Source organism: Epinephelus fuscoguttatus, linkage group LG11 (assembly GCF_011397635.1).
Source record: "Epinephelus fuscoguttatus linkage group LG11, E.fuscoguttatus.final_Chr_v1".
Classification (NCBI taxonomy): domain Eukaryota; kingdom Metazoa; phylum Chordata; class Actinopteri; order Perciformes; family Serranidae; genus Epinephelus; species Epinephelus fuscoguttatus.
The window spans coordinates 5,836,238-5,857,403 of NC_064762.1; the positions used below are offsets into that span (position 1 = coordinate 5,836,238).

Consider the following 21,166-nt stretch of genomic DNA (forward strand, 5'->3'; position numbering starts at 1 on the left):
GTATCTTTCTGTTTTGCAAAATACAATGAAGTCACTTCAAGTGTTTGATGGAGGCCTATATTGTGAAAAACTAAGGGAGGGCTGTTAAAAAAAAAAAAAGAATGAGATAAAATAAAAAGATTTTGGTATTTATTGCCCCATTGAAATATAAAAAGCAAAGGAAAATAAATCATATAATTTTTTTTAAATCAGACCAAAATTTATTTTTTCTTATAATAAAAATAAAAACTAAATAGTGGTTAGTATAATCTATACGATGGAGTAAATGGAATGAACGAAGCCTAACAAAAGACATCATGTAAAACTAAATACCACATAATTAAAATGATAATTACAGCATGCCACAATAACTGGCGTTACTTATCTCTACGAAATTCAACAATCTTGAATTTAACATTTACTTCCGGTGTCCTCGGGTCATAGTTCACCCGTTGATGTTAGCACGCTATTGGCTGAATGTTAATGTTATGAAACTTCATTGGACAAACGAACACACGCCTTTCGTCAACTTGAAAGAGCACAACACTCGACAAGGTCAGAAAATGAGCTGAAAATACGCAGAAATGTTCGTTGTAAAATATATTTACGTGACAACGAAATGTCAAATGTTAGCGGACATTATTTTAGCACTTCAAACGAATGCTAATAGCTCATGCTAGCAGTCGTTGTTAGCTGGCAGTGCGCAGCAGCACAGCTGCAGCTTACCTAACGTGATGTCAACATTACCTTGCACGTTTTGCCTCTTTAATATTACGTGAACAAGTTATTACTGTCGTTTATTGGTGTCTAACCTTTCGCTGCCTTTTAAACTTTGCTAAAAGATGATATCTGGCTAGTGGCTTGTTGACAATGCTAAACCATGCTAAACTAGCTAATGTGAACGTTGTTGCTGTCAAGTGTTACATCAGTGTCATCTAGTGTCGATATCACATGTTAGCTGCTGGCTAAGTATGGTCAGACATGCCCTGTTGTAATTTAATTACTTTAGATATGACTTGGCAGTACTACGAAGCAGTGACGTAACGTGTCTGCTTTACAGTATAGCTTCACCTTATGTGGGTACTGAGAGATTAAAGGGAAACCACGCCCATTTTTAGATCCATACATCATTCCTATGGTCTAAGCCCATCCATAAATGTTAGTAAACTTGATGAACTGTCTTCCAAGTCCAAAACTAAAGTGCTAAAAATCAAATTTGTGATGTCATGGGGTATACAGCCTGAAGCTGCTCCACAGATACTGAATCTGGAAAGATGACATGAATGTTCTGTGTATGTGGGTACATTTCCTGTTTTAGAGTTGAGATCATTGTAAGAGCCATAATATAGTCTTAGTTTGTTTACTTTATTCAATCTAAACACAAGTTAGGTATGAATATACACAGACAGTTATGAAAGTGAACACAGGGAGAAGCATTCATGTGTAAAGTGCATATAGGTAAGCTCCAAGTAGTGGAAACGGGGTGTGTGGAACGGGAAGCAGACAGTTTTTGATCGTGGAAGACTGAATTTACTAAATGGAATAATGATTACATATGGCAGTGCTGTTGCCCTTCTATGCTACAATGTTTTATTTTTAGTCCAGAACACACATCTGGAAAAGGTTCACCCGTTGGCCCCTCAGTGGCTTGTTAAGACATTTTGTTTTGTTAAGAGTCACTATGATCACTAAAATAGAACAAAGCTCATCTGGGTATTAAAAACAAATATTCAGTGGGTCTGCAGAATCAGGCTTCTATTCATTCATTGTCTATGGAGCAATTCAGAGGTGTTTCTAAAATATGAGGACATCAGGGGCTCAGCCCGGGCCTCTGTAAGGGGGTCTGAGGGGGGATCCTCCCCTGGCATTTTTTTTTAATGAGCAAGCTCTATTTAGATTTTTTAAAATGCACTCTGGCATCTTATTTACTCCTAAAAACTGATTTTAATTTTATTTCCCAGGTTTCACACTTGTGATGTTACAGATATTAGTAGTTGTTAGTAACTGATTAGAAACAAAATACTTTAACACTCATTAAAATTTAAAGACTTTAGAGGTACTTGCACTCGAGTATTTCCATTTTATGCTACTCTGTACTTTTACTGCACTAAATCTCTGAAGAAAAAATATACTTTTTACTGCACTACATTTATTTGTCTGCTTTAGTGACTTTGAAATGTAAGGTTAATAATATAAAATCAAACAAACTAATAAATGATGATGTATAATTATAGATTTAACTATCCAGCAGTATATAAAGCATTTAAAATGAGCTCCACCTTTATCAGCTGCAATATTTAACTGATTACCGGCAGTGCTGTCGCTCTCTTGCACATGATCTCACACGAAATGTGCTGCTTAAATGACGTGAAAGATCCATTCCTAATCAACGATGTCATATTATGTTTGAGGGATTTATTGCATGAACAACAAAAAAATATATTATCAGGCCTATTTTTATTAATTTATAAAATTATTTATTCATTTAAATATATACAACCTATTTAAATTCAGGTCTCTACATAGGACATTTGGGACTGCAGCCTTGGGTGCCCAGACCTAACAATGCCACTGGAGCTGCTCCAGACTTAATACCTGATGACATCACATGTTTGAGACTGGTTTCTGGCTTTGAGAGAGAAAGTTGCTCATGTTCTCAAATACTGATTAAATGTTCCTTTGTCGTCGAAATAACATATTGGAATTATTTTTTTAAGTGCTGTTAGTACAACAACAACTGGACTGTGAAGGGCATTCTTGTGTCAGAGTATGCTGTTTTACTGTTTGGCCTCATGTTAATCATCCACTAAAACAAAGTGTAGAGGGTGTCAGCAAACAGGAAACCAACACTAATATTTCTCACTGTAAGATATGTTGCTGGCAGGATGATGTCCATGCGGCAAAAACAATTGTCTTCATAAAGATACACTATGCAGCAGATAGACTCATACAGCAGTAATCCCTCTCAATCATCCCTTAAGGCCCACTAGAAGTGTGTGGTGGTGTATTTATCTGCAGAGACCCTGAGCCCTTGTTCATGGGTGTGTATCCCCACAGTGCTCAGGTGAGGTCGGGCCTTTATAAAAATACTGTGCCAGAGCGTAAGCAGCAGGCATCCAAGACACACAGTGCAGAGACAAAAAGCCAAATGACAGTAGATCTGGTCTTGGCTTTTGCTGGTTTACAAAAAGGAAGAGACAATCCTGCACAGTGTACCTTTAATGACTCTGAAATTATCATATTTAAAGCACTGTTTTCTTCTCTAACATTAACAGGTTTGTGACAGTCATCTCCATAGAGGATGATGATGTGCTTAAGTGTTCAGCCCATGTTTCCTGGCTTCACTACCTCACTCCTAACTACGGTATTTTCACCACTTCATATCTGTTCCTCATTATCTCCCTCAGGTGGTCCATGTGCGTCTGATTGAGTCACAGTAAGCATGCTGACTGCACAGAGGGCGTGTGCAGCGATGGCTGCCCGGCGCCTGGTTAGAGCGTCTGTCTCCTCAGCATGCACACACCGCTGTCTGATCCACACCTCCACACGACGTCAGGGTCAGGAGGACCTGCATCCTGAGTGGGCCAGTCTGGCGAAGAAACAGCTGAAGGGGAAGAACCCAGAAGATCTGATCTGGCGCACGCCTGAGGGACTTAACATCAAGCCTGTGTACACCCAAACAGACTCAGCTGGCAGGCCAGATGAGTTGCCAGGAGTGTTTCCCTACACTAGGGGGCCCTATCCTACCATGTACACCTACAGACCGTGGACTATCAGACAGTATGCTGGCTTTAGCACCGTGGAGGAGAGCAACAAGTTCTATAAAGATAACATTAAAGGTAGATTGAAACACTGCAGATACCCAGCAATGACATCCCTTCCCTTTTTGCATTTTCTCAAAGGCTCACACCCCCTATCTCTTGTTCTCTTTCTTCCCAGCTGGACAGCAGGGTCTTTCCGTGGCTTTTGACCTCCCGACGCACCGTGGTTACGACTCGGACAACCCCCGAGTCCACGGAGATGTCGGCATGGCTGGAGTTGCCATAGACACAGTTGAGGACATGAAGATGTTGTTTGACGGAATCCCACTGGAGAAGATGTCTGTATCAATGACAATGAACGGAGCCGTCATCCCGGTGTTGGCGATGTTTATAGTGACTGGAGAGGAGCAGGACGTGCCTATAGCCAAACTAACTGGCACGATTCAGAACGATATTCTGAAGGAGTTTATGGTGCGCAACACCTATATCTTCCCCCCGGAACCTTCAATGCACGCCATCGCTGACATTTTCGCTTACACCTCCAAGGTAGGTACCATAAGTGTCACTTAAAGGGGCAATTTGCCTCAAGAGCAAAAATACAATATTATTGATATGAGGGTGAACTGTTCCCTTAGGTGCTGAGGTGCTTGCTTTATGTCATGTTGTTAATGTTATCCTCATCAATCATATTGTGACTCTAATGTGTCTCCATGTTACCAGCACATGCCCAAGTTTAACTCCATATCCATCAGTGGCTACCACCTTCAGGAAGCTGGAGCTGATGCCATCCTGGAAGTAGCATACACCATCGCTAACGGCCTGGAGTACTGCCGCACTGGTCTGAAAGCAGGCTTAACAATCGATGAATTTGCCCCAAGGTACAAAATATTAATGTCTTAGTAAGTGTGGAGGAGGCCAGTTCTCATTTGCACATTTTGCACACCACACCGGCTTAGGGCTACAGACACTCACCATTGGCCCAACACTGACCGACAACTGACTGTCGCTTTGGTGTGTCAGGGCCTTAAACTCTTAGCTTCTGAATCAATCACTGGAGTCACGCTGCTCCTTGTGTGTAAATGTACACAGCATCTCTCTCAATGAGGAGTCAGACGGCAGCTCTGCAGCTCTGCTTTCTGCTGTGTTCACATTTTACAGAATGTCATTAATATTTTCCTCATTAAAGATGTCTTATTTTACCCACCCGCAATCCATCTACGCGTCCCTGGGTGTCTAAAAAGCCAAGTGTACACATGTTGTAAACCCGCCTTTGGCTTTTGCCTTCAATTGACAGGACAGAGTGAAATGGGGGAGTGAGAGAGAGAGTGGGGGGATGACACGAAGCAAATGGTTGTGAGCTGGAGTCGAACCCATGACCGCTGCAGTGAGGCATCACCTTTGTATATGGGGCGCCAGCACTATCCACTACACTACTGACGCCCCGGCACAAGTACATTTGCTGCTTATGCAACATGGGTGTTGGATGGTCCAAATTTAGCGATTACAGTTGCACTGTGCTGCTTACTGCTTTATGACAGGTGTAAGATATGATCTTGAGTTTCATGGTCCTTCTTATTGCAGCCCATATTAGTTGGCACTGTCCGCCACTGAATGTGGACCTTGTACACCCAGCTTTTAAAACTGGAATGCAGTACATGTGGATGCTGACAGGTGGAAAGGTTGTGACACCCCAAACGATTTTTCAACCTTAAACCAACCCAAGTAGCATCTCAACCACGTTCCTTTTTGTTTTTGTCTGTATGGCAGTGTATTTGAAAACTTCAGCCCTGGACGTTAAAGGGTAAGTTTTGCATTTTTCAACCTGGGCCCTATTTCCCCATGTGTATGTGTGCGTATGATTCATAGGTACAACTCTTTTAAAATTGGTTCAGTATTGAGGGAGGCGGATGCAGCCGGCAGCCGCGAAACGAGCTAAAACGGTAACTGGGGCAAATGCGTCCCATCTAAGTTTGCGCTTTAAAAGTGCTTTTTTTTCGCCACTGACCGGTTCAGATCGCCAGTGCTATGAGTGCTATGAGTGGAGTCAGCTGTCAGTCAGTGTTGGAGCAGAGAGGGGGAGGGCTGCCCCGCTGGGTACTGTAAGTGAGTATGTGTGTATGAAGTGTGTGTTTTTTCGCCACTGACCGGTTCAGATCGCCAGTGCTATCTCTGTAGATAGCATACTAAGCATTTCCCTTACCTGTGGGCTATGTGATGTCACGAGCTTTGCTCCACTGTGTCTGTAGCTCTCTCTACTCGTGGGACAGCCGTTTTCTTGAGGAAGAGGTGTTTCGGGATTGGATGTCTTCTCTTCTTCGGCTGACAGTAGTCATCTTGGGAGAAGTGAGCACTGCAGACCCGATGGTCTGCAAGGCGCGGTGTCTGGACAGGAGTGTTAGCATCCATTTGTAGCACAACTAGCCACAACTTCAGCATCTCGCCGTCCGACAAAGGCAGCCTATGAAAGCTGTACGGGGTGTTGCGCGTCATCCTGTTCTTGCATTCGGGGAAAAAGGCCTGTTTATTTGAGCACTCCAAAAACTCTTGTAATACTCCAGGGGGTAGCAGGTAAAAGACTCCGTCCTCTGACTCTTCTAGCGTAACACACACACTTCATACACACATACTCACTTACAGTACCCAGCGGGTCAGCCCTCCCCCTCTCTGCTCCAACACTGACTGAGAGCTGACTCCACTCATAGCACTGGTGATCTGAACCGGTCAGTGGCGAAAAAAAGCACTTTTAATGCGCAAACTTATACGGGACGCATTTGCCCCCGTTACCGTTTTAGCTCGTTTCGCGGCTCCCGGTTGCATCCGCCTCCCTCAATACTGAACCAATTTTAGAACGAGTTGTACCTATGAATCATATGCACACATACACATGGGGAAATAGGGGCCCAGTTGAAAAACACCGAAGTTATCCTTTAAAGGGTAAGTTTTGCATTTTTCAACCTCAATACTACTTCCCCATGTTTTGTGTCTAAGAAGGTGACTAATAGGAACAATAGACCTTTTTGTTAGAGAGTTTCCTTTTTGTTTAACCAATAACAGCTCTGAAAGTGCCATTGCCAAACCCACCAGACTCCATTTAAACATATGTACGTTTAAGTGTGTACAGAGACAGCATATATTTACATCAAACTGGGTGAATTAAGGGTTTATTTGAGCTAAACCAGAGCTGGTGATTGTTGGAACAGTGGAAAGTTGAACCAAGATGGTTTTTGTGAGTTTTATTTTGTTGCTCTTGACTTTGAATTAAGTGTGTTTACAATGACAAAATGACTGTTTATTTAAATGGAGTCTGGTGGGTTTAGTGATAGTAGTTTGGGGCTGTTTGTGGTTAAACAAAAGGGTTTCACTCTTTTACAAAAGAGTCTATCTCTGTAGGGATCCTTTCCATAATGTTGTGAGAGTGGTTAAATCCCAGCCTGTTTTGCTGTTGCTGGCTGCAGCCCTCTCTCTGAATACTGAACCAGTTTAAAAACTGTTGCTCCCATTAGTCATGTAGACACAAAAACATTGGGAAACAGGATCCAGGTTAAAGAAATACCAAACTTACAGTTTAAGCTATGATGAGGTTTGTTGCTTGCCATCTGTTTGCAGTAATAGTCATCACTGGGTGGGATGTGTGACTATATCTGCTTGTTTGCGTACTGGTGTTGATATAAAACATGAGGCCATAATGAAAGCATCGGTGTTAATACCTTAGCTTGAGTGCAAATGTCAGACATATGTTGTTGTCAACCCACATCAGGCTGAGAAATATTTCCCATTTAACTCCTGAAACCAGACCAGCAGTTATCAAAGAGATATGGTTTGCATTTAAGATTAAACACATTTTTGTGATGCAAAGTACAAGGAGATTTCTTTGAGCCAGGAAGGATCTACACTTTTCCAGGTTTAGTTAATTCCAATAACTGTCTATATTTCTCTCTTCTGCCTTTTTTGTGTGTGCTGTCAGGTTGTCCTTCTTCTGGGGTATTGGGATGAATTTCTACATGGAAATCGCCAAGCTGAGGGCAGGCAGGAGGTTGTGGGCCACGCTCATCAAAGAGAACTTCCAGCCCAAGAACGCCAAGTCTCTGCTCCTCCGCACACACTGTCAGACTTCAGGCTGGTCTCTCACTGAACAAGTAAATATAAGTCTTTAAACTATACAGAAATCAAACACGTCACAATCAAAGAATAGTCGTTACAGCTTCGCCCTGTGATCCCTCCTCTTAGGATCCGTACAACAACGTGATCCGCACAGTGATTGAGGCCATGGCAGCCGTGTTCGGGGGGACTCAGTCGCTCCACACCAACTCGTTTGATGAAGCTCTGGGCTTGCCCACAGTGAAGAGTGCTCGCATTGCCAGGAACACCCAGATCATCATCCAGGAAGAGTCGGGCATTCCCAAAGTCGCTGATCCCTGGGGGGGCTCGCACATGATGGAGGCTCTCACGGATGATGTCTACAACAAAGCTTTGAAGGTTTGTCATGAGGACAAATGGGCAACAGGTCGGGCTTCCTTTGGAAGTAATCAGTGTGGTGTTTTTATTAAAGGGATATTTCAGATCCTTTAAAGTGGGGTTGTATGAGGCACTTATCCTTCGTCAGTGTATTACCAACTGTAGATTGTGATCGGCACGCCCACAGTTTGGAGAAGCAGACAGGAGTACCGCCACAGAAGCTGAGCAATGTACTGCTGTGGACGGGGGCTGTAGCAAAATTTATTGTAGCCACCAAAAAAAAAAAATCGAATACAGTTTAAATGTATGCTATATTGAGAGAATTTTCACTGCTTGGCCTTTCCGTCAGACCACCCGTTCCGACAGGGAAGCTGTTACCCCTCGTTTAGTTTCTATATACAGACTCTACATTCAGTGAATGTAGAGTCTGTAGGCAAACCCCGGAGATCTTGCCTCTGGAAGATGAGCGGAAGAGCCCTGGTCTCCGGTTGTAGACTGTTTGTAGTCTGCGTGATATTGACTGATCACGTTTGAGCGGGCTGCAGTTGTTGCCAGGTTAAACAGTCCGTGCGGTGAACTAACGAGACGGAACATAACTACCGTCACTGCAAACTCTGAATCCATCGCAATGGTTCAGCATATTTACTTATATATAAATGCAAGTCGGAAACGGAAATTCGCCTCCTCCGCCCAAATCAAACCGGAATGCCAAAAAAGCGGGGGTCTGCCCCAGAGGCTGTATCGCCGTCTGCCGGAAGTCAGACTCCGAATACAGCCGATGGGTTCCGAGAATGCCCCTCGTTTTCCACTTATGTATGTGTACAGAGACGAGGCAACAGGAAGTCTATCAATTCCTATGGGAATCTCAGTGACATGCGATGTCCCTGCAAAACTCCTCCTCTCTGTAATATTTCGGTCTGGAATTTGCCTCGAGTACATTCAAAAATTTGAACTTTTGCAGTGGATTTCGGAGAGACTGTATGACAGTGTGCTAGCTAAGCTAACAGGCTAACAGGGTATTTTCTTCAATTCAGTTGCTTGTGCTCATTGTCAAGTGAGTTTGTATGAAGAAAAGAACTTGTTTATCTGAGTAATGTTATTCTGCTAAAATATGGTTATATGGTCAGATTGTCATTATGACTCATTCAGCCATTCATATGTCTTTTTAATTAAGAATTTAACATGCCACGTACCTGGCAGGTCCTGTTTTTGTCCAGGTAGTGTTCCAAGCACATATCCAAACTACTGGATGGCGTAAACAGACAAAAAAGCCTCTCCCCCACAGCTACAGGTAGTGTCTGTCAGGTTTCTACCCATCCGTAAAGAAGTGCACTTCCTTGTGTTGGACACTAGAGGCATCATCCGTGTATTTATGGATCTACAGACACCAGTCAGATTAGTGATTGGAAATGAGGCGTTACTGGCTTCAGTTCCCTATATATGCTCTCGTCAAAGCCACCAGACTCCATTGCTAAAAAAAAGGTCATTTGACTCACTGAACACAGGAGCTGCTGGTCTACTTCTGCCTTGATCAGTTAGTTAGTTTGTGTTGTTGTGTGACTTTGGTGAATCCGAGTTAATCCTTTAAAATGCCAGAGTCACACAATAACTCAAACTAACTATCTGATGGAGGCAGCGGTAGACCAGCAGCTCCTCTGTTGAGCGATGATAAATCACAGTTTTCTAAATGGAGTCTGGCTTTGAAAAGTGAAAAAACGGCTTCAGTTCCCTACTGAACTTGTTTTCTGACGGTAAGGTAAAGCAGTGAAAATGTTCTGAATATAGCGTACGCTAAAACTGATACTGTTTTTTTTAGGTGGCAAAAATCGGTTTTGCTGCTGACCCCTCTGCAGCAGTACATAACTTAGCTTCCATGTCCAACTCCATCCTGCTTCTCCAAATTGGGGGCATGCCGACTGAGACCTACTGTATGTAGTAAACTGTCTATGGATAAGTGCTTTGCAAAACCATATTATGTTGTGGGGTAAATGTCAGCATACATCTGCAGAAATAATCCATCATCACTGAGTCACTCTTTTACAAGCTGCGTTTTCCTTCTTTCAGTTCATCCAAGACATTGAAGAGATGGGAGGCATGGCCAGAGCTGTGGCAGAGGGGATCCCTAAACTTCGCATTGAGGAGTGTGCAGCTCGCAGACAGGCCCGCATTGACTCAGGTACTGTTTGAATAAATCATAATCTTATTGCCTTAAAGCCTCTCATCCTTTGATCTTTCTAGCTTCTTCGTCTGTCTAAAATACTTAATTCTCTCTGCCTCTTAACTCACTAGAGCCGCTTTGAGAATGTCAAATAGATGTTTCAGTTTTGACAATAAGTAATGTACCGAGCTTTTTCATCCTGTCTAAAATGGTCATTTTTCTTACCATATTTGGAATGAAATATTTAAATCCAGGGTGTGTGAAGGTCCTGATTAAATCTTAAAATGTCAGTTCAATTTTATAAATATAGGGCCTTAAAAGACATTAAATAGTTTTGAATATTAATTTGAATTTGTTTCTCAGTTGCCTCGACATTTTATCTAATTTCGTTTATCCATCTTTTAATTTCTTTTTGTCAAAATGAATCAAGCTCTTCTGTGTGAACGTCCAAAAAAAATCTTAAATTGTCTTAAATTTGGTTAAAAGTGATCTTTGAAGGACTTAAAAAGCATTAAATTTAAGTATGTGATACCCATAGGCACCCTGAGGTCAGGGTCACGTCTACCGGTTTTCTCCTTGTGCGTTTTTTTTTGGAGAGGAAGAGATCTCTGCGGATAACTCAGCTCCAAGTACAAACCTCCTGGACAAAGAAGGCTTGAGGAACCTTAACTGGGAGAAGGTTCAGCTGTTTGCAACCTGCAATCCTCACTGGTTGATGCCACTAAATCCCCCTAAATCTTACACACTGCTCCTTTAAGCTGTAGGGACCCTGATTTGAAGGATTCACTTTGCCTTGCATTCAGCAGCAGTGCCCTGCATTAAGTTTGAATTTAGCATGTTTTTTGGTTTGTAGCTCTGACTATTAAAATGCTAGTCCTATCATCTGCAAAGTAATATATATATATATATATATATTGGCCTGTACTGTATATATATGTATATATGTATATATATATATATATATATATATATATATGTATATGTGTGTGTGTGTGTGTGTGTGTGTATATATATATATATATATATATATATATATATATATATATATACATATATATACAGTACAGGCCAAAAGTTTGGACACACCTTCTCATTCAATGCGTTTTCTTTATTTTCATGACTATTTACATTGTAGATTCTCACTGAAGGCATCAAAACTATGAATGAACACATGTGGAGTTATGTACTTAACAAAAAAGGTGAAATAACTGAAAACATGTTTTATATTCTAGTTTCTTCAAAATAGCCACCCTTTGCTCTGATTACTGCTTTGCACACTCTTGGCATTCTCTCCATGAGCTTCAAGAGGTAGTCACCTGAAATGGTTTTCCAACAGTCTTGAAGGAGTTCCCAGAGGTGTTTAGCACTTGTTGGCTTGGCCTTGCCTTCCTCTGCGGTCAGCTCACCCCAAACCATCTCCATTGGGTTCAGGTCCGGTGACTGTGGAGGCCAGGTCATCTGCACGCAGCCTCCATCACTCTCCTTCTTGGTCAAATAGCCCTTACACAGCCTGGAGGTGTGTTTGGGGTCATTGTCCTGTTGAAAAATAAATGATCGTCCAACTAAACGCAAACCGGATGGGATGGCATGTCGCTGCAGGATGCTGTGGTAGCCATGCTGGTTCAGTGTGCCTTCAATTTTGAATAAATCCCCAACAGTGTCACCAGCAAAACACCCCCACACCATCACACCTCCTCCTCCATGCTTCACAGTGGGAACCAGGCATGTGGAATCCATCCGTTCACCTTTTCTGCGTCTCACAAAGACACGGCGGTTGGAACCAAAGATCTCAAATTTGGACTCATCAGACCAAAGCACAGATTTCCACTGGTCTAATGTCCATTCCTTGTGTTTCTTGGCCCAAACAAATCTCTTCTGCTTGTTGCCTCTCCTTAGCAGTGGTTTCCTAGCAGCTATTTGACCATGAAGGCCTGATTGGCGCAGTCTCCTCTTAACAGTTGTTCTAGAGATGGGTCTGCTGCTAGAACTCTGTGTGGCATTCATCTGGTCTCTGATCTGAGCTGCTGTTAACTTGCGATTTCTGAGGCTGGTGACTCGGATGAACTTATCCTCAGAGGCAGAGGTGACTCTTGGTCTTCCTTTCCTGGGTCGGTCCTCATGTGTGCCAGTTTCGTTGTAGCGCTTGATGGTTTTTGCGACTCCACTTGGGGACACATTTAAAGTTTTTGCAATTTTCCGGACTGACTGACCTTCATTTCTTAAAGTAATGATGGCCACTCGTTTTTCTTTAGTTAGCTGATTGGTTCTTGCCATAATATGAATTTTAACAGTTGTCCAATAGGGCTGTTAAAATTCATATTATGGCAAGAACATGATATGAATTTTAACAGTTGTCCAATAGGGCTGTCGGCTGTGTATTAACCTGACTTCTGCACAACACTACTGATGGTCCCAACCCCATTGATAAAGCAAGAAATTCCACTAATTAACCCTGATAAGGCACACCTGTGAAGTGGAAACCATTTCAGGTGACTACCTCTTGAAGCTCATGGAGAGAATGCCAAGAGTGTGCAAAGCAGTAATCAGAGCAAAGGGTGGCTATTTTGAAGAAACTAGAATATAAAACATGTTTTCAGTTATTTCACCTTTTTTGTTAAGTACATAACTCCACATGTGTTCATTCATAGTTTTGATGCCTTCAGTGAGAATCTACAATGTAAATAGTCATGAAAATAAAGAAAACGCATTGAATGAGAAGGTGTGTCCAAACTTTTGGCCTGTACTGTATATATATATATGTATATATAAGTGCCCTTTACCCAAGCGCTTGTCTGTTGAGCCTCGTTAGACTCCAGTGCCTGAAGCATAATTTGTAGGCTGGCGTAGCAAGGCTACCACAAGCAGATAGTAACACAGCTCATAAAAGATATCACAGCTTTATCAAACAGACCTTGTGTATGTTGTTGTGTTGTTAGAGGAGCGAGGCCAGCATGTGTATGCACTTGGAGAGGTTGTTATCAGGGTGTTCAACTGAGGCTTTTTTTTGTGTCTCCTCGGAATTTGTTTTACTCAGATAAGGGCAGAGATGACTGCGATGGAGCAGAGTAGAACCTTCACGGACTGTGTAGCTCTCCGCCTTAATCCCCCTGATGCCTGCACTCATTGATATTCATTGACTTTCTCATTCGCTCCTCGCAGCCCATCGTTGCTGCTGACATTTGTTTCCACTTCTGATGGGGCTTGAATTCTGATTGACCATGTTCAGCTCTCAGGTCATCTTTGGTTTTGCCAACATTGTGGTCCAATTGTGAGATTTTTTCCCCCCAGAATATAGAGAATTACAAGCTTCTGTCTACTTGCTGTGTATTTTTTGGACACTTGAGTGTTCATAGCAATCATTGTTTTTTTAAGATGACCATGAAGTTGCAAGGCTGCTATATTTGGATTTGTCTGTAAGGTGGTAAAAGAGACTATCATGACAGTTCATTACAGAATTCAGTTATCTAGGATAGCGTGGGCACCATACACCGTTATGGTCTGTTAACACTTTGAGCGCCAGAGCTCCTCAGGAAATTTGCACCTTTCATCCTGGTCGCAGTATACATTCCTCCTCAAGCCGGATCAACAGCTGCCTCTCAGCAGATATCTGCCCAAATTATGGAGATTGAAAACTGCCATCCTGACTCAGTAGTTCTGGCACTGGGTAATTTCAACCATGTCGGTATACGAAGAGCAGTGCCGAGGTTTAAAGAGCAATTTTTTACAGCTACCAGCCAGGAATGAGAAAATACGCTATCAGTGTTTTTGTGTTATTCCACCAGGCGTTTTACTCTGTAGCGAGGGCTCCTCTCGTGCAGTCGGAGCACATCACTGTTTTCTCATTCCCAAGTATCATCAGAGACTGAAGGCCATCAAACCCTGCAGGAGGACTGTCAGACAATGCTCCGCCTAAATGACGAATGTGCTGAGTGACTGTCTCGCTACTGATGTGGTCACATCTTACATCATACTTTGAAAACGGATGCTTTCTATCTAAATCTTTGATGGTTACATGATAAAAATCTTCATAGAATAACAAGGTGGTAAAGAAAGCTAAAACGACGGAAACTGAGAGCAGCCATGCTTCAGATCATTTTATTTAATGCTGTCAATTTAAAATCATGAGTTTGCTATTTTGTTATCATGAGAGAAGGAGCTTTTTAATCAAGAGATAACGAGACAATTACAAAAAGGTTGCTTCCTCCTATTAGGCTACTTCTGAGTTTTTTGTTTTTTTTTAAAGATTGTTTTAAGATCTTGGCCTTTATTACAGAACAGCTAACAGGGGAGAGAGAATGGGGACGACAGGCAGCAAAGGGCCGCAGGTTGAAATTGGAACTGAGCTGATGCTAAGGACTCAACTGACACGGTTGCCCCATCATAATTTTTTATCAGAGATCCGGAGCGCCATGCCAGCATGCATAGAAGGTGCTCCAGCTTCCTCCCACAGTCCAAAGCCATGCAGGTTAACTGGTGACTCTAAATTGTCCGTAGGTGTGAATGTGAGTGTGAATGGTTGTCTGTCTCTATGTGTCAGCCCTGTGATAGTCTGGTGACCTGTCCAGGGCGTACCCCGCCTCTCACCCAGTCAGCTGGTGGGCTCCAGCCCCCACTGAGACCCCTAACAGGATAAGGGGTCACGGAAAATGAGTGAATGAATGAATGTCAGATCAAGCAGTACCCACTATTGATATTGTTGATAGCATCATTTGGCAATGAAATAGTAATGTGGTGCCCTCTTGTCGCAGTCAGGTGTGCTCTGCCATGAGCGTCTGGTGCCTGCTAAATACAGCTTTTGGTAGTTGGGCAGCCAGGCTCCTTTGGTGCACCTGTGGCGCACTTGGACACCAGGTGGGATCAGATAAAACATATTATAACATGTTGATGCAGTGATTCCTAACTGGTTCAGCCTTGGAGTCCAGAATTCTCCTTAGTCATTAGTTCAAGGTCCACACAGTGTAATACATTCAGCATCATACTTGGGTTTGGCCATGTCATCGAGCTATTGCTGTCTCTGTTGAGACTGTAAGAGACTCTCTTTCAGAAAGAGGTCAAAGGAAGGGTCAGTGGATGTAACATATGTCTGGACTATTGTGTAACTAAAAGCTCCTTATTCTGTTCTGTGAATAGGTTGTTCAAAGATGTCTGTATGAGTGGTTGAAATGTTCTTTTTCCCTGCTGATTCACTAACCTGTGTTCTCTTCTCCCTGTTTGTACTCAGGATCAGAGGTCATTGTCGGGGTGAACAAGTACCGTCTGGAGAAAGAGGAGACTGTGGAGGTGCTGGCTATAGATAACACGGCTGTGCGCCAGAAACAGATTGAAAAACTGAAGAAGGTCAGTGTTCCTTTAACAGCTGAATAGATACATGTGTGGCACCCAAAGACTAATGTTGTTTTTCTGACCTTTAGCTTTTGTCCAAGTAAATACTCAGAGAAAAACACCATCGCATGCAAAGACAGAAAAACATTGTCACTGTTGTCAACTTAGGTGCTGTGTTGAGATGACCTCAGCCCTGATATATAGTACACATACAAACGTCCATTAGCTTTTTTGGTGTGTTTGTTTTGGCATTTTGTTTCATCGTTGACAGTAAAGACAGACAGAAAACACAGGGAGATAATGAAGACACTCACATGCAACAAAGATCCTCAGGGGAAGTTGCAAACACATGTGCTTATTCAGTGTTGTTCATCACCTCTCCAGAAAATCCTCATATCGATACTCACAGTTCTCATGTCGAAATAAGTAACATGATGAATATACCGAAATCTGTCACACATGGAGATGAACAGAGAAAACATATTTTATGTATGTATATCCAGTTTATTATATATTTTTACCAGGATCAAAAGAGTTTGTTTCAGTTGTCATTCTGTTTGAGTAAATGTGAAGAACGTGTTTTATTATTATTTTGAATACTGCAGTAGATATCCTCTTATATCAATATTCTGGATTTATAATGAGCATGAATTATATGCAGGAGGGCAATGAATTGAAATGAAATGTATAACATTACGGACTGTTTGTTATTTATCAGAGGAGGGGGTACCTGGGGTGTGGCTTTTCAAATTTTATTTTATTTTGACTCTCCCTGAAGCTTCAAATATTCAAAGCTTCAATTTTTTCCATGAGCCTCCCTGAGTGACTGGTGGAAAATCTCACTATTTTACAGTCATATGTGTTTTTTTTGTGTGTTTGTGTTTGTCCCACATAATGTGTCCAAGGACCGTCGGAAATTTGAAAATCCATTAATAAATTTTATTTTTGCAGTTTCTGGTTATGATAAATGCTGTAATTTTAACAATTTTTAAAGAAAACATGCCACATTTTCTTGAAAATTGGCAATAAAATAAATGTAAAATACAACCATTTCAATTTGAACACTCCCCTAAGCCAAAATAGAAACATAAGTCCCGTCCCAGTGCTTGAAAAATTATTTGACATGCTTCCCCCTTTTTTCACCACTCCTTCCCCCTCATAAATAACGAACAGTCCCTTATTTGAATAAAAACATAGAATTAGAAGTAATGAATAAATGACTCAAGATAAATCCGTCATCTGATAAAAACTGTGACGCACAGAAACTTTGCACACTAAGTCTGATGTGTTTTATTATGCCTCATTGCCGATTATATCTCTGGGTTGTCCATCCATCTGTCCGTCTGTCCATCCCATCTCTGTTAATGTTATCTCAAGAATAGCTTGAGGGAATTTCTCCAACTTTGGCACGAACGTCCACTTGGAGTCAACGATGAACTGATTAGATTTATTCGTAAAAGGTCAAGATCACTGTGACCTTACACCCATCGCATTCTCATGAACGGGATATCTCAAGAACACCTTAAAGGAATTTTTTCAAATTTGACACAAACGCCCAAGAGGTTGAAAATTAAAGGTCAAGGTCACTGTGACCTCACAAAATATGGCCATAACACAAGAATTCTTATGCTGATTATGACAAAACTTCAAACAAATGTCTAATAGCATGAAATGATGACATGATGACATTTTATATCTGAATGGCCAAAGGTGAACTTCACTGTGACATCATAATATTCTGCATAAAACACTTTTGGATGTACATGGATGTAACTGTAACAGAAACTTGAGTGGTGTGCAGAGGCACACAACCTCGGGGCGGTAATTCTAGATTACATCTGCTTCCCCGTGAGATCATGTAAGAGATAATGTACATTCTTTTCTCTATTTTTTTTTTTTTCGTGGCGCCGCTGGTGTATAAAAATCGCACCAATACACAATTGATTAGAGGAGACCAGGTGCAATTATAACAATTTTTGGTTTTGACGTCATTACTCAAAAAACCTCTTGGAATATTTGGATTCAGCTTTTTGTATATGGGTAACTTTTATATTTGTTTTTCTTGCTAACAGTCATCAGTTGCTTTTACAAGTAATGTTAGAGTCACAATATTGATCGAAACACAGATGACAAATGTTACATGTGCTCACCCGTGATTAAACGTAATCAACATCTACAGCTGTGTACAAGTATGTGTCTGAAGCCCTTCTAGTGTCAAGTGGACGCACTAAATATCTTCTGCAAAATAAAACTTGGCTCCCTCTGGCATGATAATCTTAATAAGTTCCTGCAGTTTGTGAAGCGCTATTATTTCTGTAAATCTGTGCATGTGTGCATGTTGGGGATTAGAGAGAACATCTGTGAAGGTTCTCCTCATGTTTGTGATGCAGCCCTGTACTCTGCGCTGGAGTTTACTGGCACACTAAAATGGAACCGAGGTTTCATTGATGTTATCAGTAACACCTGTGCTTTTCCTGAAAGGATGAGCCAAAATATCTGCCGTAAGAAATCTCTTTAAGCCATTTTAATCCTTTCAGTCTCTTTAAAGAGCACATACAGGACAGAACACATAGAAGTTTTCCCAGTTGACTCATTCGCACACACTGTATGTAGTAAATTCTATTCATGATAAAAATGTTGTGCAGGCAAAAACTAAAAATGCTAAGTTTATGGCATCTTGCCTGCTTTCTGTGTTGCAGGTGAGGGCGAGTCGTGACCCAGAGGTAGCGGCAAAGTGCCTGGCAGCCATTGAGGAGTGTGCCCGAACCAGGGAGGGCAACCTTTTAGCCCTGGCTGTAGAGGCGGCACGAGCCAGGTCAGAACTTAAGTCTGCATGACTTAAGTTTCACATACGACATGCATCTTAATGTTTCCTGCCTTTCCTTCGCCTAATTATTCTCAGATGAACTCTGTGAAAGGGTTTAGTAGGAACACCAGATGACCTATAACAATCTATAACTAATGTGTCAGGAGGTTCCCCTTTTCATGACCCTCTGATGCTTTGAAAATACGTGAATTTGATTTGCACATGTCCATGATATTCATGTGGTGTTTTTCTCCAGAGCTCATTTGTTCATCAGCCTCTAGCAGTGTATCTGTGGCCCTTATTTCTTCATACTGTCATGTGGCAGTTCATGTCGCAGTAGAACTGATCAGTGGCAATGCAGTAATTGCAGGAAAAAGGATTTTCGTAAAATATTTAATCAGATTTAATTAAAATTACTTTAGAATCAGATATCTTTTAGCTGAGGTCCATGTATTTAGACGTAGATGAAATTCAAGCTCCATACATATCTTTTTAAGGCTGCCAGAATACTAAAGTAAGATAATGACAAGCAAAGAAGTTACTGATAAGACCAGCATGATGTCACATGGGAAAAGAAGTCTTATAACCAACATTATGAAATGTACTTAGTACATTTCATAATGTTGGTTATAAGACCTCTTACATAGAGGTCAGATAGTAACTATCTGACCTCTATGTAAGGCCTACACACACACACACACACACACACACACACACGTGGATATCTGATTCTTTTAAGCCTTAAAGAAAACAGATCTAGCAAAGAGCCCACATGCTGTCGACAGCCAACATGCTGAGAGGAACCAGCATTGAATAACCGAGATGACTTCAAGGTCCAGTGTGTAGGATTCAGGGGCATCTGTTGGCAGACATGGTATATAATTTCATAACTGTGTTTTCATTGGTTAATAATCACTTGGAAAATAAGAATTGTTGTGTTTTGCTTTAAACTTTCTGACAGATGACTAGTGTAAGTCTTTCTGCTATGTGGCACAAACACTAAAAAAGGCATGACAACAAATTATACAGATAATCAAGCATACTGCAATAAAATGAAAAAAAAAACAAGGGCCTTTTTATTCAGTTAATTGAATGTGGAAGTCTTAAAATGAGTTGGAACAAATTGAGTGACTAGTTTGCATTATTTATCGTCATAAGTTGAAAATATATGATGGAAGATGCTGTCAAGTTAAGTCAGATTTATTTATAAAGCACATTTAAAAACAGCAAATGTTGAACAGTGCCTAACATAGATATAAAAACACATGAGTGATCAAAGGTGGAATAGGGGATGAGCAGTTCAGAGATGTAAGCAGGTGTGTGTCCATGCAGTGCCTTAAAAACAAATAATTATATGTGTATATATATTTTTTAGATGTTCAGTTGGTGAAATAACTGACGCCATGAAGAAAGTGTTTGGTGAACACAAGGCCAGCACCAGGATGGTGAGCGGTGCTTACCGCAGCGAGTTCGGGGAGCATGAAGAGATCGCTGCAGCTCACAATAGGTGGGAAATAAAACTAATTTGCATTATTACATTTATTATACACGGACTGATTGCTCAGATTGATTGAGTTGCAGAAGGGTTTCTTTCCAATTTGTCTTCCAATCTCAGAGTTGCAGATTTTAAGAAGCACGAGGGTAGAAACCCTCGACTGCTGGTGGCAAAGATGGGCCAGGATGGTCACGACAGGGGTGCCAAAGTCATCGCCACAGGGTTTGCTGATCTGGGCTTTGATGTGGACATCGGACCACTGTTTCAGGTCAGTGTCTGACAGTAGAGTGGAGCTACACATTCACATCAACTACAGTTAAATAGAAAAAAAAAACATGCATTTCAGTTAAGGTCACCTCTTGAGAAGTAATTGTGAATGAATGAATATAGTGAGCACAAAAGGTAAGGTGTAGATAAAAAGAGAATTGCAAAATGTATTATAGTTTTAGGTTGGCTTTAGCCCCATGCTAGCAGCGCACTCAGCCTCAGGCTAACACAGTTTTGACACTTGACTTTCTCTTCCGATTTAGTGACTTTTCAGACCCTCTTAGCAACTTTATTTCTAAAAAGCAACTCGTGACAAATTTAGTGACTCCTTCAGACCATCAGGGGAAAAGCGAGAAATATATTCAGGAGGAGACATCGCTTGCCGCTCTGTCAAAGTTCAGTAGTAGTGAGTTTCTAATGGTTACGTATCTATCTATCTATCTATCTATCTACTATTATTTACTGATATTCTAAGTCCTACACAGCTTCAAAGTTTTGCTCTTCTTCTTCTTCTACTTCTTCCTCTTCCTCCAGTGTTTGCCAAACAGCTCTTTGTATTTAGGAATGTACCAACTGGCAAACTATCAGACACTAAAAGGACTCTTAATTGATGTTTTATTGAAACCAGGTGCACTGGAAAATACAAATACTCATGCCTGTACATGGTAAAACATGATACAGTTGTGATGCAGTTAAATTGTATAGTATGATAACTGCTGCAGTGTATAATAAGAGCAAGAAAGCCACGTCTGTTCCAATTAAATAGTCACAAACATTTCCCTTTTAGTTCTAAGTTTCCCTTTATTTCTATTTCCTAATTTGATCATATTTATAATGGGAGTTTTGAATGACATGGAACTTAAAATGCCGAAACATTTGGAGTAAGAGAAAGAGCTAAGCTAATGCATCCAATGCTTATCTCT

The 21,166-nt window shown here is 41.3% G+C and overlaps 1 protein-coding gene across 1 annotated transcript in view; it reads left to right on the forward strand.

Moving 5' to 3' along the window:
* Positions 1-417: 417 nt before the first annotated feature.
* Positions 418-21,166, forward strand: part of mmut (methylmalonyl CoA mutase) — a 31,468-nt gene continuing 10,719 nt past the window's right edge. The window contains exons 1-11 of the mRNA XM_049590124.1: positions 418-534; positions 3,387-3,818; positions 3,919-4,286; positions 4,461-4,618; positions 7,705-7,876; positions 7,968-8,216; positions 10,260-10,371; positions 15,575-15,690; positions 18,375-18,490; positions 19,857-19,988; positions 20,097-20,244. Of these exons, the coding sequence (XP_049446081.1) occupies positions 3,422-3,818; positions 3,919-4,286; positions 4,461-4,618; positions 7,705-7,876; positions 7,968-8,216; positions 10,260-10,371; positions 15,575-15,690; positions 18,375-18,490; positions 19,857-19,988; positions 20,097-20,244 (1,968 nt within the window). The 5' untranslated portion in view covers positions 418-534; positions 3,387-3,421. The remainder of the gene's footprint in view (positions 535-3,386; positions 3,819-3,918; positions 4,287-4,460; positions 4,619-7,704; positions 7,877-7,967; positions 8,217-10,259; positions 10,372-15,574; positions 15,691-18,374; positions 18,491-19,856; positions 19,989-20,096; positions 20,245-21,166) is intronic.